Source organism: Colias philodice, chromosome 25, assembly GCF_061535455.1.
Source record: "Colias philodice isolate Cphi_HAF_F1 chromosome 25, ilColPhil1 Martin Lab GWU primary, whole genome shotgun sequence".
Classification (NCBI taxonomy): domain Eukaryota; kingdom Metazoa; phylum Arthropoda; class Insecta; order Lepidoptera; family Pieridae; genus Colias; species Colias philodice.
In genome coordinates this window covers 3,198,878-3,218,563 of record NC_143110.1, presented here as the reverse complement: position 1 = coordinate 3,218,563, position 19,686 = coordinate 3,198,878, and the positions used below count along the sequence as shown (strand labels likewise).

The 19,686-nt window shown below is 34.5% G+C and overlaps 1 protein-coding gene across 1 annotated transcript in view; it reads left to right on the top strand.

The window, feature by feature from the left end:
• Usp20-33 (Ubiquitin specific protease 20/33) overlaps nt 1-19,686 on the top strand; it is a 28,608-nt gene that overhangs the window by 2,166 nt on the left and 6,756 nt on the right. Inside the window, exons 2-17 of the mRNA XM_089710823.1 lie at nt 1,796-1,915; nt 9,269-9,373; nt 10,209-10,335; nt 10,764-10,914; nt 11,320-11,407; nt 11,933-12,025; nt 12,652-12,754; nt 13,294-13,375; nt 13,762-13,865; nt 14,209-14,338; nt 14,914-15,046; nt 15,521-15,643; nt 16,070-16,185; nt 16,632-16,810; nt 17,205-17,406; nt 18,474-18,587. Coding sequence (XP_089566949.1) covers nt 1,796-1,915; nt 9,269-9,373; nt 10,209-10,335; nt 10,764-10,914; nt 11,320-11,407; nt 11,933-12,025; nt 12,652-12,754; nt 13,294-13,375; nt 13,762-13,865; nt 14,209-14,338; nt 14,914-15,046; nt 15,521-15,643; nt 16,070-16,185; nt 16,632-16,810; nt 17,205-17,406; nt 18,474-18,587 — 1,970 coding nt within the window. The remainder of the gene's footprint in view (nt 1-1,795; nt 1,916-9,268; nt 9,374-10,208; nt 10,336-10,763; nt 10,915-11,319; nt 11,408-11,932; nt 12,026-12,651; nt 12,755-13,293; nt 13,376-13,761; nt 13,866-14,208; nt 14,339-14,913; nt 15,047-15,520; nt 15,644-16,069; nt 16,186-16,631; nt 16,811-17,204; nt 17,407-18,473; nt 18,588-19,686) is intronic.

Genomic DNA, 19,686 nt, shown 5'->3' with positions numbered 1-19,686 from the left:
AGTGTGAAGTCCCATGTCCCCTAGTGGGGTAAGGGGCAGATGCTTTATACATCTGTTCACTGATTGATTTTCTTTAGGGACAAGTAGGTGATCAGCCTTCTTTGTCCAACCAGACCGAGACATTTTTTTTCTTAGTCTCCACCGGGAATCGAACCCAGGACCCCTCAGTGCTACGCTCACACGTCAACCACTGTACCAAGAAGGCGGTCAATTTAATAATCAACTCCCAACAAAATCACTACTAATTTGTTTTATTGAGCAAATACTACAGCTACGTAACTACATTCTTTTATTTTAATAATTTGCTTGCATTAAATTAATAAATGACTAGCCTTGCCTCGCTGCTGTTGGTGGTTGTGTTAGACAAAGCGGACAAAGCCACAGGTGGTAAGCTAGTCATACATAATTTGTTATGGTAAAATTATAAACAGTTTAGATACAAAGTATACCCCTGATAAAAAAAATTATATGAAGAAAAATTTTAAGGCCATACACATTTGAATATAATAAAAATCCTTAGTTTAATATGAAATACAATAAAATATCAAGGTAAATGTTACATATTAATGAGAATTAATAACCATTCTATGTATGAAGTTTTTGTAAAAGTTATAATTACTGTTATTTGGTGTTGTGGTTTTAATGTGTTATTTTCAGTTTATTTCTATATTATTCAAGGGCAATATTATTGAAATAATGTTTATATTCACCTTAGTGTCACTTAATTTATAAGTATTAAAAAAAAACTACAAAATATATTGTAGGAGACGATAGTTTAACTACCAACAGACCTACGGAATATTTAATACAAACCAGCCAAGTCATTTTGATTTAGTAGAAAATGATTAAATTTAACATTATTTGTTCATATGAACTTGCATTTTAATGCTGAAGCCATTGCAGATTTTACTCATTCTCACTATAAATAAATATGTACAAGAATAAAATATATATGTAAGTACTTACTTAACTATAGCTTTTATAAAAACAAACAGTGATAGTTATGCGTAAATAGTAGGTTCTAGCAGATTTACGACATAGTTCCTCCTGAATATATTGAAAAACAAACCTTGTTTTAATGTTGTTAAAAAATGGTATTAGAAAATCTTATTTGATGTTTATTTTATAGTGTTATAATTAATCCAATTGTAATTTGAATAGGTATTCAACCAGTCTCAACTATTGAAGAATTGTGTTTCATATGCTATAGATAATATTATAATATTCACTAGGCAGGTACCCATAGAGCCGCCTCTTTGGTACAGTGGTTGACGCGTGAGCGTAGCACTGAGGGGTCCTGGGTTCGATTCCGATGGAGACGAAGAAAAATAAATGTCTCGGTCTGGTAGGGCACAGAAGGCTGATCACCTACTTGTCCCTAAAGAAAATCGATCAGTGAAACAGATGTATAATGCATCTGCCCCTTAACCCACTAGGGGACATGGGACTTCACATACCCATAGAGCATGAGCATGGGACTTCACATTCCCATAGAGCAAGTAGCCTCGCATAGTAGTTACTGTGTGAAGCAGCTCAGACTTAAAGACCTGTCTATTGATCAAAACAAAAAATTACAAGCTAACAGTAAACATTGGTCTGCCCTACTTGTATCATCCGTTGTATAAAGGATAGATAATCTCCCATTCTCAAACCTATGCACACAAAATTTCATGAAAATCGGTCAAGCCGTTTCGTGGAGTCTAACTTCAAACATGACAATTTTTTTAAGATGATATATAACTCTTAATTATCTTTATATAACATACAGTTTTTAATTATCCTGTTTAATTTTCAGAACCTAGCATGTTTCGATTGTGGATGCCCGGGACCAAATCTATGGATATGCCTCCAACCTGACTGTCATCATATCGGCTGCTCTGAAGTTAACAATGACCACAGCACAAAACACCAAAAGGTAATAGTAGCATATGGTTATAATAAGGTTCTAGGAATTGTCTTAAACGAATTTTTAATACATTAGTAGTTTTTGATTAATATAATATATGCCTATTCAATAATCTACTGTATTTATCCATACTAATACATATTATAAATGCAAAAGTAACTCTGTCTGTCTGTCTGTTACTCAATCACGCCTAAACTACTGAACCAATTTGCATGAAATTTGGTATGGAGATATTTTGATACCCGAGAAAGGACATAGGCTACTTTTTACCCCGGGACATAACATGGTTTTATCCTGGAAATTCCACGGGAACGAGAACTATGCAGGTTTTTCTTTGACTGCGCGGGCGAAGCCGCGGGCGGAAAGCTAGTTATTAATATTCTAGATTATCTCTCTCTATATCTATCTCTGTGCCAAATTTCATGTTTTGATTTACTTCGTTTTCGTGTCAAAGCTTATATGGACAGGGAAATATACTTGTCTAAAATTGATAATGACCAGAGAAACAGCTATGAAACGCCATATAAGATCAGCGAATTAAAAAAAATAGCCACATAATTAATTAATTTGAAAAAATCACAATACAACAACGATTATTATCATAATAATTAGATTTTCGCACAATCTTATCTTTTGCCACTCGAAAGTCGAAGCGATCATTACAACAACGATAATATTTTAGGTATTTTAAATCATATTTGTAAGTAGCGAATTTACCCCATTTTATAAAAAGTATCTAGATCAATTGTTATGACGATGAAACTTCAATAAGAAAATACTAGAGCATAAATTAATGAATGAATGAAAATCCTTTATTGTTATAGAAATAAAAAATATATAAAATACAATTAAATTTAGCAAAGGGCGACCTTATGGTTAGGTAGCGATCTCTACCAGGCAACCTTGAGCATATCTTGAATATGTATTGAAATCTCATTACAAAAACAAAAACCTTTCAGCTAAAAAACATTTTGTAAAATCTATTCAAACATTGTTTTTTTGTTGTATTGTATATGTTTACTTGTACGCATTTAATGAAATATTGCCAATTTGCAGTTTGCACAATTCATATGCCCTTTGCCTCGTGATTCATCTTAATTTTCTCATTTGTTTTGATAATAAAATGTTCGATGCATTGTCGTAAAATATAATTGAAAACAATACATTATATTATAATTCATAATATAATTAAACTAGCGACCCCGAACGGATTCGCACGGGTGCAATTAATATTGTAAACTATTATAATTATTAATTATGTTGTAGTTTCAAACTAATAAATTTTGGCTACTTGCGTCAGTAATGTTTATTATTTACATAAAAACTCACTGGACTTTACACATAGTGTGTAACGATTGTTATAACTTATTATATAGGTAGTATCTAATACCAATGATATCTATACTTCTATACTAGTAAATTATTTATCTATATTAATATTATAAAGCTGAAAAGCTTGTTTGTTTAAACGCGCTAATCTCAGGAACTACTGGTCCGATTTTAAAAATTCTCTCGGTGTTAGATGGCACATTTATCAAGGAAATCTAATACAACAGGAGCGGTGCCACGCGGGTGAAACCGCGGGGCACAGCTAGTTATACATAACTAGCTTATTGAAGAAATATCCAGTAAAATTTTAAAAGATAATATTTTGATCATGTTCTTTTCAATATTATATACTTTAATTATAGTCCCCTATAAAACCTTTCAGTCGACCAGACAGTCTAATTTCATTTCCAAAAAGCACTGAATCATTGTACTTAATAATCTCTGAAACAAAGAACTAAGTCTTATATGAGTTGTATTATTTTTATTAATTTGGAACAAAGCCAAATCAAATCCTTATGTTCATTGTTACAAATATGTATATAAAAAGCAAAAAAAATCGTATACAGTTTTCATCTCGAATACGTGAAACAACGTTTTCAAGTATGTACTTTCTTTGCTTTGTTCAAATACATTTACTACATTTAGAACATAAGAAAAAAAAATCTATCTACCCTGCAAATAAAATCTAAGCATGATTGAAATTGAAATATAGTAATATATCGGAAAATATAAGGGTTTCCTGATAACGCTGGAAATGATAAAAAAGAGAAACTTGATCCTAAGTAGATAAAGAATAGCACTTTTTTGGTCATGTTTTTTTTTTTATTTTGTTATTGATAGTAATAATATGTAGATAATGTACACGCACACCTTCCTGTATTGCCAACTTAAAATAATTTTAATGTAAAGATATTACATATTTATTAATGAATATCAGCCTATTAACGCACTGAATAAATTTATTTGGTTGTTGTTTTAGAAATGGTTCCAATATAAAACAATTGACCATGTTACCTATATTTGCCTTTCTGGGTCACACAGTAATACTAATATTAGTAACGAGATAGTTATTAAGCCTAACTATATTATGCCTATTACAAGACATAGGAAAAAATGGATATGTGTATCGTAGTTATTAATATTGATAAGTGATATCTAAACTTTAATATTATAAGCTGAAGAGATTGTTTGAACGCGCTAATCTCAGGAACTACTTGTCCGATTAAAAAAAAATCTTCGGTGTTAGATAGCCCATTTATTAGTGTCCGACCGAACTTTCGGTTTCGGTTTCGGTTTCGGCCGAGTTTCGGCCAAAAATCAAGTTTCGGCCGCAGTTTCGGTTTCGGCCAAAATCGGCCGAAACTTTTGCCGAAACCGAAACTTATTTCGCAAGTTCAGTGAACTTAGTTCACACACGTTCACGCTCGCCTAACTTCGTTTTCCTCGGCAACGCTTTGACGGACGCTGTCAAAACGTTGGTTGACCCACGCTGGTGGAAACAATTTTTGATTATCTATGTTGAGATTGGAACTGGGTGTAATAGTAATTAATAATTATTATTTTTATATAAGAGGTACCTAAAAGAGACTGATTATTCTTCTAAAGTCTTCTAAGTAGGTACAAATACCAATCCAAAGTATTAAAGACTCTTTAATAAAGAGAAAGATCTCAAAATACCAAAACTTAAGTATTTAAAGTAACAGTAACAATTACTGATTTGATTTAGATGACTGATTTTACTGAGAACTTAATTTGAAAAAATAATAAAAATTAAAATTGTTATTATTAATATTTGAAAAATATTATTTTTTTATTTTATATTAAATAAATGATTACAACAAATTTAATATACTATGTTTTCATTTCATGCCCTAATTAAGGCAAAATAATAGGTAAAATGCACCAAAGTTCAGTATTTTTAGAAATTTCATACTTGACCACGTGAGTTTCGGTTTCGGTTTCGGTTTCGGCCGAAACTGAAGCCACGGCCGAACATTCGGTTTCGGTCTGGAAACCAGTTTCGGTCGGACACTACCATTTATCAAGGAAAGCTATAGGCATATCATCACGCTCAGACCAACAGTAGCCGAGCACTGCGGGTAAAACCGCGGGGCACAGCTCATATGGAACATTAGAAAAGTTTATAGGCTATTTGAAGGGTGCAAATTGGGGGACGGTAATCTTTATGGAAAAACCGTCGCGTGATAATGTGTGTTAAGTTTTTATATCCAATGAACTTTTCGGCTCAGCAATAAAAACAATGACGACATTGAACACGATTTTGCGCCATTTTTTATTTTATACAGAGTTATTATTTTACAAATGTCATTGTCTTTTATTACGTCAAAAGCAAAAAAAAAAACTAGACGCGTCGCTTTATCGCATGTGATAAACGCATACAAACCTTGACGACGAGTGCGAATCGTAATTCGACACTTTTTTTTTTGGATAGTGATCCTAGACGATTTATCAGTGAAAAATAGATGAACGCTGATCATAGCAATGATTATATTAGCCATACTAATATTTTATATCTCATGTAAATAGCATATCTTTACTTACCAGCCTTATATCTTTAGAATGTCGTTGGGGTAGTCTGAAATTATGTTTATAAAAATTACCGCCCATTTTTTTGTTATTCTTGTTGGATGTATTCTATTTGTGTTAACAAACTACTTACTACGTACAACGTTAAGCGAGCAAAAATGTTTATAATTTATATTATTATTTCTCTGTAAGTGATTCAAATGTAATCTTTTTGAGAAATAAATGTCTTAAACCGTAATATTATAAATGCGAAAGTAACTCTGTCTGTCTGTCTGTTACTCAATCACGCCTTAACTACTGAACCAATTTGCATGAAATTTGGTATAGAGATATTTTGATACCCGAGAAAGGACATAGGATAGGTTTTATCCCGGAAATCCCACGGGAACGGGAACTATGCGGGTTTTTCTATATATATATATATATATATATATATTTAAATTATATGATACAATCTGTTGAAACTATCTGAGTGGAAAGTGATTCTACAAGGATTAATTAGTTGTAAAATTTATGAGAAACTAGCTTTCCGCCCGCGGCTTCGCCCGCGTTTTCAAAGAAAAACCCGTTCCCGTAGGATTTCCGGGATAAAACCTATCCTATGTCCTTTCTCGGGTATCAAACTATCTCTATACCAAATTTCATGCAAATTGGTTCAGTAGTTAAGGCGTGATTGAGTAACAGACAGACAGACAGAGTTACTTTCGCATTTATAATATTAGTATGGATTTCTAAGTTTCTGCGCAATTTAACTACATTTGAAAACTTACAAGTCGAATGAATTCGGTAATATCGTGGACAAGGGAAAATAGGGATTCATTTTTATATTATACTTCCAAACATGAATATTTGAAGCTTATTGTATTCAAGGCAATATCAAGATATTTGTTCCATCTGAATAGATCCGAAAGTTTGTATGAATTGAATATTATGTTTATTGCTCTCTCACGCATATTCAACGGAAAATTGTAACTAAAATTTGGCAGACACAAAATTTAAAAAAAAGGATACTCAGTAATGTATCTGGGGGCACGGCAGTGCCCCCGCCAAGTCGAGCAAAAAAAAAGCGGCACGGCCGTACCATCCTTTTCTCGAAGCAATTCGGGCCTTTTTCGACCCCCTATAATTCGGTTGTGGATAAAGCAAGAAACCTGAATCTTCAGTAACTAATCCGGCATTGTATAAACACGGAATATTTAAAATTTCAGTCAATTTGAACCAGTAGTTTAAGAATGACAACTTGTTAAAGTTTCTAAATTTTGTCACTCACTGACTCACCGATCATCAAAAGTCCAAGGCACTTCTAGCAGACTTAGAAGCTTCATATTTGGAATACATATAGAGTTTAGTGTCTTAATCATGGGAAAACTTAAATATTTTGTAATTTCGGTCCAGTTTTCCAAATACACCAACTGCATCAATAACTTTGTAATCCCATATAAATATATGGGATTACAAAGTTATTTATGCAGTTGGTGGTTGGTGGTGGTATCAAAAAGAAAGGCTCTACAAAAAGAAGTGAGATCCCATCAAAAACATCCTGTAAAAAACCCAAGTCTCGCAGCTCAGTCTTTCTACCGTTAAAAGTTGTGAGATCCATGTAATACCAAGTCGGTTAATCTATTTAGTGTCTACTTGAAGGACCTTCTGTCTTAAGTTATTACATAAGTTATTATCATGCCAATATTAAAAATATTTAACGTTTTAAACAAATAGATCGACTTGGACATCGCATGAAAACAAAATGAATATTACAATATTATATTAGATTCTTTAGTCTCTCGCGCCTCACGCGATTGAAACTCTCGTTCCTGTTGGTCGCTGGCCCATCGTGCTGTGTAGTGTGATACATACTAATAATCAAATCAAGCGATGTCCAAGTCGATCTATTTGTTTAAAACGTTAAATATTTTTAATATTGGCATGATAATAACTTATGTAATAACTTAAAACAGAAGGTCCTTCAAGTAGACACTAAATAGATTAACCGACTTGGTATTACATGGATCTCACAACTTTTGACGGTAGAAAGACTGAGCTGCGAGACTTGGGTTTTTTACAGGATGTTTTTGATGGGATTTTATTTTACTCCTTTACATTTAGATAGCAAAACTCAAAAGTATTTTTAATCAATATATCGCAATATAAATCCTTAAAAAGGATATATTTTTCTACATGCTCACTTTTTATCCATAGCACCTTGTAGGAAGTGTGGCGCTTTGATTAACAATGAAGTTATAAAAAATGTAATAAAAACAATAACTAAAATAACCTAACAGTATGCATGCCTGCCTCAACCAAAATATTCATTTAATCTATTCATTTATTTTTTATTTTTATTTATGATGCAATGATTGTCGGTCATATTTGAAAGAATTAGGCCCTTCGCTCATGGAGCTACTCAAAAATGACTGAACTAATCAGTAATTACGATTACAAACCAGTTACAAATTGTATCTCGCATACAACGCTACTCAAGTTATAAGGTTTCAGTCACTTGTCAATGTTTGCTCGTTCATTTTTATCATAAAAAACAAAGAAACTCGGGAAACCAGTAGCGTGGAGACCGACACGACGCGTCGCGCGTGATTTGTTGCTAACGCGTTACTCACCAGTTAGTAACTAGTCGCGTCGTGTGCGAATCTCCATAGAACATGTATGGGCTGTGACACTCAGGCCCTTCGCTCATGGAGCTACTCAAAAATGACTGAACTAATCAGTAATTACGATTACAAACCAGTTACAAATTGTATCTCGCATACAACGCTACTCAAGTTATAAGGTTTCAGTCACTTGTCAATGTTTGCTCGTTCATTTTTATCATAAAAAACAAAGAAACTCGGGAAACCAGTAGCGTGGAGACCGGCACGACGCGTCGCGCGTGATTGGTTGCTAACGCGTTACTCACCAGTTAGTAACTAGTCGCGTCGTGTGCGAATCTCCATAGAACATGTATGGGCTGTGACGCTCAGGCAACTCGTTAGTAATTTGAGTTTGTGACTAGTTCTTTTTGAGTAGCTCCATGAGCGAAGGGCCTCAGACAACTCGTTAGTAATTTGAGTTTGTGACTAGTTATTTTTGAGTAGCTCCATGAGAGAAGGGCCTTACGCAAATTCAAATAACATAGTGCACTGACGTTGTGTCAAATACAATATTTACTTGGCTATAAGTAGGTATACGTTGGTTGACTTCGTGTTTATAGATAAGAAGGACCCTCTCTCGTATCGAAGGTCATAAAATTTATAAATGAATAATGCACGAAGTAATTGAGTATCAATAAGTTAATAATATTTAGATTCTTCTTTTATAACCCTTCTTCTTTTACCCTACTGGAAAACTGAAGAGAAATAGTTCCTTGTCATGTATGTCAATAACAAAAAAGTATTTTGCGAAGGCGTGTCAGACTGCATACGAGTCGGGGAATTACCTGACTTTCATATGTACATGTACTTAAAAGAAATTGAATATGAATATTGTCTCTTTCAGAATTTACCACTGCACTGTGTTCACATGAACGTATCCACGGAGCGAATATGGTGTTACTTGTGCGAAAAAGAGGTCCACATCAGAGCTGCCTTGACACAGGCCAGGGTGAGTTAAAATTCAATTCATCTATTTGCAGATGTAATAAAAACATATAATGGGCCCTTTTCACAATGAGCAGCGATGGTCCAACAAATGATCGTCTTTGATTGCGGCCATTACGGCGATTATGAATAAACAACTACAACGACGGCCGATCATAGACATTTAGGCCCGCTACATTATCGATACTCGCCCAACGCTGCCCATTGTGAAGAGGGCCCAATACACATTAAACGACAAATCAGTTTGATCTCTTTACATTAATATAGTAAATGTCTATACTCTATAATATTAAATATTAATGCTGTTGTATTGAAATGCCGGATTTGACCCCCGTTTTATTATAAACTGTCAAATGTACATAGAATAGAAATATTAGAGCAATAATAACTCAATAATTGCGAGTAATACATAACAAAACCTAACACTGGCATATTAGAATGACGTGTAAATTAAAAATCAACATCATGTTAAACTTTTTTAAATTGTTCCTGTACATTCTCCAAATAAATAATATCAAGGAAGAAGCATAGTATATTAAAAAGTAATTTAAACTAAACTGATTATTATCCACCAATATTAAATTTATTAATAACTAGGTTTCTGCCCGCGGCTTCGCCCGCACAGTTAAAGAAAAACCCGCATAGTTCCCGTTCCCGTGGGATTTCCGGGATTGCGTCATTTTCCCGGGATAAAAAGTAGCCTATGTCCTTTCTCGGGTATCAAAATATCTCCATACCAAATTTCATGCAAATTGGTTCAGTAGTTTAGGCGTGATTGAGTAACAGACAGACAGACAGAGTTACTTTCGCATTTATAATATTAGTATGGATTTCTCCAGATGAGCGCAGATTCAACAACAATAGAAGACATGGCGGTTAGTACACGGCTAGGGTCGGTTGGTATCAGTGTAAACGACGATGACTTGGAGGTAGAAGACACGGAGTATGATGATGAGCGGCCTAGAGGTGTGTACAAGAACACGTTATTAAATACTATAGACAATATAATTAATATAATTAAAACAAATCTAAACTTAAACTCTTGAAATTATTGTATTGTCACCAATCCTTGATAAGTGTACAAAGTTTGAATTAATTCTGTCTGTTTAAAGTGGGTCAAATCGAGTCAAACATGTCCGTTACATACAAACATACAAGCTTTTTAACACACTTAATAAAAAGTGTGTTAAAAAGCTTGACTCTTCTCTGTTGAAACTGCTTTCCAAAACGGTGGTAAATGGTATCTTTTCCATTTGTTTAACTTTAACTATGGTCCTTCGAGCCGGATCTCTACTTACGACCTCATTATTTTATTAAATTTTTCATTTCCCATATTGATATTATATTCCACACTATTATATAATAATTTAGTACAATTATACACCCCATTTCAGGTCTAGTAGGGCTCCAAAACATGGGCAACACGTGTTACATGAACGCTGCGTTACAAGCCCTAAGTAATACGCAGCCTCTGACGTCATACTTTATGGAATGTGCCGCGGCGGTATCAGTGCTGGCCGCTGATAAGAAGCCGGGGTTGAGTCGGTAAGTGGTTTATTGACAGATTAAATATAAGAAAAAGAGCGTGTATGTCAGAAGTGAAACTTCTTTGGTAGGATTCAAAGATACGGACGGACGATATTGCCATGACGGGACGGTATCGCCATGACGCGACCTTGAAATTTTACACTAGACGCACCAGAAGTTTCACTTTTAAAATATTGAAAATTTTGGTTATATAGTATGTTGAAAATGGACATTTTTGCACAGTCAAAAAGTAATGTGTAATTACAATATAATTTGATTTTAAAATTAATGGAGTTTTATCGAATTATAATTCCATCAGAACTCGCACAAATAAAATAGTGAAGTAGTATCTAAAAATAAACATTCCAATCATTCGTACAGCTATTAATTTTTTTTAATTTTTAAATATTTTGCTTGTTACAGTGCATACCAAAAATTAATAAAAGAGATGTGGAGCAGGAAAACAAGAGGCTATGTTGTACCTAATGGTATTCTCTACGGGATACGACATGTAAGTACATACATATTTGTTTAAAATCTATTTACATTATTAATTTTTAAGCATAGTTTCATTAAAAGAAGGCCTGTCTTAATGGTATGGTGGTAACTTGACTTCATAACCAATTGAGTCCTAAGTTCGATTCACATAAAGATTAACTTAATATTGGTCACCTTAAACAAGTCTGCAAAATCGGTTTTTTGATGTTAAAACGTGACAAACGTTAAACGTTAAAATGGACACAAAAATATTCAATTTACAGTTTTGACTTTCCTACGATTTTTATTATATACTAGCGGTCCGCCCCGGCTTCGCCCGTGGTACATATTTAATAAAAGGTAGCTTATGTTCTTTCTCAGGGTCTAAAGATTATCTGCACCAAATTTCATCAAAATCGGTCCAGTAGTTTATGCGTGAAAACCATACATACATACATACATACAAACCTTTCCTCTTTATAGTATTTATTATTATTATTAACACATAATATATGTTATGTATAGATTAAAATATAATAAAACTATATTTTCCCAACAGGTACACCCCATGTTCCGAGGTTACCAACAACATGACACGCAAGAGTTCTTGCGGTGTTTCATGGACCAGTTGCACGAAGAATTAAAGGAGCCGGTAAATTTTTATTAAAATTATATGTTACAATTTTAACTAGCAGTAGAGTAAATATGATAAAATATGCCGAAGTGACATCAGAAAAGTCAAGGATTAAAAAATTGTAAGCTCTTTGAAGGTTCCAACCAGTTGTGTATTGTAATTTTTCCAATAAATAGTTGGTTTTGAAGTGGAACTTCTTTAGGCGAGAGTAAAATTTCAAGGTCGTAATCTTGACAAAAAAGTTTCACTTCTGACATGTGTGCTCGGCACACACGCTCTTTTCTTCATATAATAAATAGTTTTAATTTATTCTGTCTATTTTCACTCTAGATTCTAAAATGAATCTAATGAAATAACCCACAGAATTATCGAGTTAAAAAATAGTCGTATTGAAAACCTCCTTTTTAGGAACGTCAGATAAAAAAAAGACGGGTTGCACTGGGGGAGTGCCGGCAGAAGTGAAAACTTGATTATTAACGTTGAGCATGTTTGATATCCATCTGTCTTACGCTTTTTCGATCAGGTCACGTGTCCTGACGCGAGTTTAAGATTTTATACCCATTACAGAAAAAGTGCTCAACGCCGCTAAAGAAGTTTTCACTTCAAAAAGTTTATGCGTTGTTTTAATAAATGTATATTTTCAGGTATGGGATAACACGCCGGAAGATAAGTTAGTGACAGAATCGGAAGGTGAACCGCAAGAAAATAGGACGTTGCATATACGGCGTAGAGCTGTGTCTTCCGGAGGTAATATTATAGTGATGAATGATATTTATATACGTTTAGAGAATTTAAAACGAGAAAAAAGCATAGAATTTTATTTAACACACAATTTTTTATTTAATTTATATGTATGCTTGATGTTATTCAACTACTCCTTGCAGTAACAATTCTTTATAAGTTTATAATCAAACAAAAATAGAATAGAAATGTATTTGCAAAATGTACCATAAAATAAAATGCGTACGCACGTGCGTATGTGTGCGTGCACGTGCGTACTTTATCTGAAGTATGTATGTGATTGGGTGTAATGTGTATACATTGAAGCGAAATTTCTTTAGGCGCGTTGAGAGTAAAATTGCAAGTCGCGTCATGGCAATGCCGTCACGTCATGGAGTAAGGCGACGATTTTTGTTTCTTTGAAACTTGCCAAAGCAATTTCACTTCTGACACGTGTGATCGGCACACACGATCATTTTTATTTTGTGATGCGCGTATGTATGTATATTTTTTCGTGTTTTATCTGTTTGTGTAATAAAAGTATTAAATAATGTGTGTGTCGACAGCCAGTGACGCGCCATACTTCGCGCGCATGAGACGGAAATCACCCGCGTCCTACAATGAGCCCAGACATGATGGATATTTGAGGTTAGTATTAAAATGCTTGCAGATTAATTGAGAATTTCATTTTTTGAAGTCGGTTAATTATCTCCGCGGTCGGTTATTAATCCATTATTCCGCAACGCCGTACAAAAATCATGGAGACAAGGGGAAAAAATCTCTACTTGTACTTTCGAATTCTCATCTGCACTCAGTTGGACAGCTTACAAGTGACGGCATAGTGCTGAATCTTATTATTTTATGCTCTTATATCGGTCTAGATAGGTCACCTGGTGGTTCAAATGACCCATAATTTTTTCAACATGGGCCTGTAGTCTATCATATGTTGATAAAGGTATCACATTGCACTATTAGGAATAATATGAGTGAAAGATACCAATAGTCATTTTAAAAGTTATTTTAAAATATAACAGAATACGGCAGCAATCAGAGAGTATGGGATCGCGGCACCGACGCTCGGCCAGTTTTGCGGGCACGCACCATTTCACTTACAACGTGCTTACACAACAAGTTAATGGTAATATGTTTTATAATATTATATAATGTACTAACCATTTTCTGTAGGACTTGCTTTCATGTTACTTGTTAGAAAACAAACCACTCAGTTATAAAATTAGAATACATATTTTCTGTACGCACGTATTTGTTTCCACTGCAGGAACATAGGCTTATGTGTAGGCTATAATTCAACTTTTTGGTTGAAATTTTAGGTTATTTTTTATTTAATTTTTGCACACACATCTATTTTCAGGCCATTTAACAACTACTGTTCAAAATCTGCTTAAAACCTTAAATTAATGTGTCAAAATTTATCTATATTCCCCCATCTTGTATTAATTTATGTTCCGCAAATATCACAGGTCCAACAAAAGACTGGAACCAGAGGGAAGCGGGTTCCGAATCGGAATTATCCGGTTCGAGCGAAACCGAAGAACGCTACGAGACTTGTTCTAGCGGGCACAGTGATGCGCCGGAGTCGTTGCAACATACGTGAGATTTGTTTTTATATATTTATACACTAATGAAATACCTACTTGTTTTTCGTTTTGAATGAAAACTTGTAAATGTTTTTATATTATCATTTAAACTGTAATTTAAGGTATCACTAAGCGAAAATGGCAAAAAAAATATATGTGTTTTAAGCACGTGTTCTCATGATAAGTACCATAGACCTATGAAATGTAGTATACCATAACGTTTCTTCTAGAAAGTAGAAACTACAGAATATGTTAATTTTATATTAAATATGTATGTTTATCAGCCATCTTGTTTCCATAACACAAGCGAAAGCTTAGTATGGGATCAGCGTGCTGTGTGTGAAATTGTCCTGAAATATTTATTTTAACGTGATAACGTTTTTAAAATCGTTTTAGTCGGGTGACATGTTCAGAAACTTGTGTCACACCAAAACCTCACGAGCGCGATCGCAGGTATAACGAGAGAGAGACGGACCGATCTCCCGTCTCATCTCGAGCGCTGCCACCAATAAGACGTTATCACGTAAACATCTCGATCGTAAACCTACTTTACAAACAACCAATTTTTTTTATTTATATTTATTTCAGCAAATCAAGTTCAGGCAGCGTGTGCGGTGGTGGGGGGGATGGGACCAACCGTGGTGTGAGATACCGTAGTATTGTGTCTGATGTTTTCGATGGCAAGCTGCTGTCGTCTGTGCAGTGTCTTATATGTAATAGGGTATGTTTTTGGTATAATATAGTTTAGGAATAAGAAGTATTGTAGGTAAGAAGGTGTAGACTATAGAAGGGTCACCATAACAACATTCGATCTTCAAAATTTTGTTCGGTGCAACATCTTATAGCGCGGAAGGAAAATTGTGAAAAACATACATTTTAAGTTACAGCATAGAAAAAAACGTTTATACGGAACCCTCGGTGCGCGAGTACCACTTGCAATTGGCCGTTTTTTTAACTTATATTCATTGTTGTAAACAGCCATAAAGTTCTAAGTTGGTTGAGCTTAAAATTGATAGATTATGGTTTTTTTTTTTTTCAGAATTTTATAGATACAGTCATTCACTACACTTGTGGACGAGCGTTCTATGTATATTAATTTTACATATAACCTATCCTACCTAACGATCAATAACTATAATAATCCATATCTTACCAATATCTATTATATTAATTTCTAAATAATTTATATCTCCAGGTATCAACGCGTGTAGAAACCTTCCAGGACCTATCCCTACCGATACCTTCAAGGGAACACTTGGCTGTGCTTAGATGTCAACAGCCTATACTGAACCATCCGCATGTATCTCAGGAGAGTTGGGTAAGTCATAAGTTAGACAATTTTAAATAATAGAAAAAATTCGCTCGAGACAGGATTCGAATCCGCGTCTTTTTGCCAAACCGGAGCAACGCCTAGCCTTGGCCACTCGTTACTTTAAAACTTTCTGTTAAAGTATTTGAATGCCACAAAACTAAATATAAGTTAATAAGTTATTAGTAAGATATCAATAAGTTATTATATTCATATTAGCTTTCCGCCCGCGGTTTTCTTTCTATGTGTGATCACTCTATGTTTAAAAAAAACCATCAAAATCTGCTCCGTAATTTTAAAGAATTAAGCGTACAGACAGACGGTGGAAAGCAACTTTTTTATTCTATATATTTTCTATGTTCTTTGTTTTATATTTCAAATATTTTTAAAAAGTAATAACTAAGTATTTTTTAATATTTTTACCTATTTTGCCAGCTATGGTGGCTAGTAAGCTGGCTAAGATCGTGGTTCTACGGCCCCGTGGTGTCGCTACAAGATTGTCTCGCGGCTTTCTTCAGCGCGGACGAACTAAAGGGCGATAATATGTATAGGTATGTCATAATATGTGTGTTTGTTGGAAATTGTGTTTTGTGGTAGTGGTAATAGGGGATAATTTGTTTTTAAAGGATGTTCTTTATTACTTACTACTCACTTTATCTGATTATAATATTTTGACTCTGTACTCAATGTTACAGACTTGTTTAAAGTCACGTATTTTAAAATTTACGCACACGAAATACCAGTACCAATAACGGTTATAAAAACCAATTGTATAATATGTAATAATATATTTCATTCACCAACTAATAACAACTGGTTCCTATTTTCATCAATTTACAGGTTTTCGCAATAAATACTCAAAAAAAGAAAAAATTTAAAGATTTAGTTTCCTTAAATACCGATACCCATACCCATACCGTTACAGCTGTTCCCGAAATATTAAAAAAAAGAAAAATTTAGTTTTCTCAAATCGATACCCATACCCATACCGTTACAGCTGTTCCCGTTGCAACAAACTCCGCAACGGTATCAAGATGTCCGGCGTGATCAAGTTACCGGAAGTGCTGTGTGTGCACCTCAAGCGCTTCCGGCACGAACTGATGTTTAGCGCTAAAGTCGCTGCGAGGGTCTCGTTTCCGATCAACGACTTGAATATGGCGCCGTATACGCATAAAGGTTAGTGATGTGGTGAAATAATTGTAAATTAAGAAGAGATACATAAAAAAGGAGAGTTAGAAGAAGTTAAATCTTTTTGTGTGTACACAATGTAAAGTAACTTCTAAAATAGAGTGTTATTTAGAGGTCTATCGTATTATTTATATAAATTTTGCAAGGTTCTTATTTATTATTTTACAGACAACACAAAAGAAATTGAACTTTTCTAATTGAAATTATTTAAAGCGTGAAATTTTTTTTTTTAATATTTGAATAATTTGTAAAATTGAAATAAATTGAGTGAGTGAGGCGTTAATTATATCCAATATTTTTCACGTTTATTTATAACATTGAAAAGTTACTTTAAAATTATTCTGTCTTCTGTAATATCATTGTTGAATCATTTCTCTTTCAGAATGCACATCGAAAATAAGTCGCTACTCCCTCTGCGCGGTTATATGCCACGCGGGCACGGCTGGCGGCGGCCATTACACTTGCATAGCTCGTGCCAACAACAACAACAGCGACGACAACTGGTACACGTTCGACGACGCGGCGATATCGCCGGTGCCCGTGCAGCACCTGGCCACGTGCGAGGCGTACGTGCTGTTCTATAGGTGCGTATCGGTTTGATACCGGTATCGATTTCGGTGTGTACCGGTATCGGTATCATAATTTCAGTAAGCTTGTTACCTTTTGCCCAGGTTGCCTGGAAGAGATCACTTCTAAGTGATAAGGCCGCCTAATAAACTATACTTTTCTTCTTTTGCTTTGTATAAATGAGCAATAAGTATCCTATGTATAGTTTTATTAAAGAGTAATCTTAATACTATTATAAAGGCGAAAGTTTGTAAGGATGTATGGATGTATGGATGTTTGTTACTCTTTCACGTAAAAACTACTGAACCGATTACAATGAAATTTAGCACACATATAGAGGGTAACTTGGATTAACACATAGGATAGGTTTTATCCCGGAAATCCCACGGGAACGGGAACTATGCGGGTTTTCCTTTGAAAACGCGGGCGAAGCCGCGGGCGGAAATCTAGTAATAAATAAAATAAATAAATATCGGTAACGGTTTGTGTGCCACATGTTGAATGCTCGAGTAGACAACTACAGCAACGATAACTGATAATGCGCGATGCGTATGTGCTGTTCAATAGGTGCGTATCGGTATGCGTCGGTATCGATATCGTAGTGTTGTTCGTATAGATAGCGATCTATGTCTATGCTTTTCCAAAGTGACAGGTCTATGCATACGGTGCTCCATGAATGTGTGATATTGACATAGACATTTTATATTGATTACTATCGATAAAAAAACATGCCATGCCAAAATTGGATCGGTATTATTTAATTTAAATTAAAAAGACGGGTTGCACTCCGGGAGTGCCGGCAGAAGTGAAAACTTGATTATTAACGTTGAGCATGTTTGATATCCATCCGTCTTACGCTTTTTCGATCAGGTCACGTGTCCTGACGCGAGTTTAAGATTTTATACCCATTACAGAAAATGTGCTCAACGCCGCTAAAGAAGTTTTCACTTCAAAAATGACCAAACCGTTATGAACCTTATACCGTTATAAGGTTTATAACGGAAGGTACCGTTACCGTGTAACGTTATAACGATAACATATAACGGTGTTAATACCATGTTCGTAACTATTTATTTATTTACAGGAAAGTTAACCCCCAAATGGCGATACTGCGACAGAAGGCGGCGGAGATATTGGAGTCGTCGCGGAATGAACCCAACGATATTAAGTTTTATATATCCAGGCAGTGGATTAATAAGTGAGTAGAAGTGTATTTATTTTATCTGTACTTAATTCCTAAATTGCGTTATAATTTTAATATGTTTCTGTGTTATTGCTTAATTGTATTGTATGGTTATATTATTTAGTTATAACCAACTTCTCTAGAGCATTTAAAAAAATATCCGGCACGAAATGGCAGCCATCACTGTGTCTACCTGCCGAGCTGTCATAAATACTGTTATTTTACTGTTCGATTAAATGAGTGCCGTGAACGCAATGGACTGCATTTGGACGATATTATTTTTAAGAAAAAAAATTCCCATATTATGCACTTTAATAATTAATAAACATTTTTTCAATACACCGCTTACTTTTTTTTTTATTCATCCACAAAATATAAACTTTCTTTTGAGACACCCGGCATATCATCACGCTGGGACCAACTGGAGCGTAGCAATGCGGGTGAAACCGCGGGGCACAGCTAGTTGTGGATAAAATGCGTGTTATTTAAAAATATTAACTATAAAAATGTAGTTCCATCAAGTCTGAAGTCTAATATGACCCGTGATGCTTGGATATGCCTAAACGCATTGTAAAAGACAGCTCGAAGGACCAATGAAAGGAATTAAATTTCTTGTCGCAATGCTTTACCAAGCAAGTCGGGAAGAGATAAATCTCGCGATCGAATTTTTTCTATTATTAAAAAAAAAATCCTATTACTATTTCATGAATTTACCTTATTATTCCGATTTATAATTAATGTTTATTATTATACTAGCTGCGCTCCGCGGTTTTACGCGCGTGGCTTCACTCCTGTTGGTCTTAGCGTGATGTTATGTAGCCTATAGTCTTCTTCGATAAATAAGCTGTCTAACACCGAAATAATTTTTCAAATCGGACCAGTAGTTCCTGAGATTAGCGCGTTCATACAAAGAAACAAATTTGAAAAAAAACAACAAATACAAAGAAAAAAAGCTTTATAATATAAGTATAAGTAGATAAGTCATGTTTATAACGCCTGGGCCTTTAGACAAACGTACGTAACGCCATGGAATAGAAACTGCTAACGCTAATTATTGACATAAGCTCGTGACATTTTGGTAATGGTTCGGTCACACAGCACACTACCAACGACG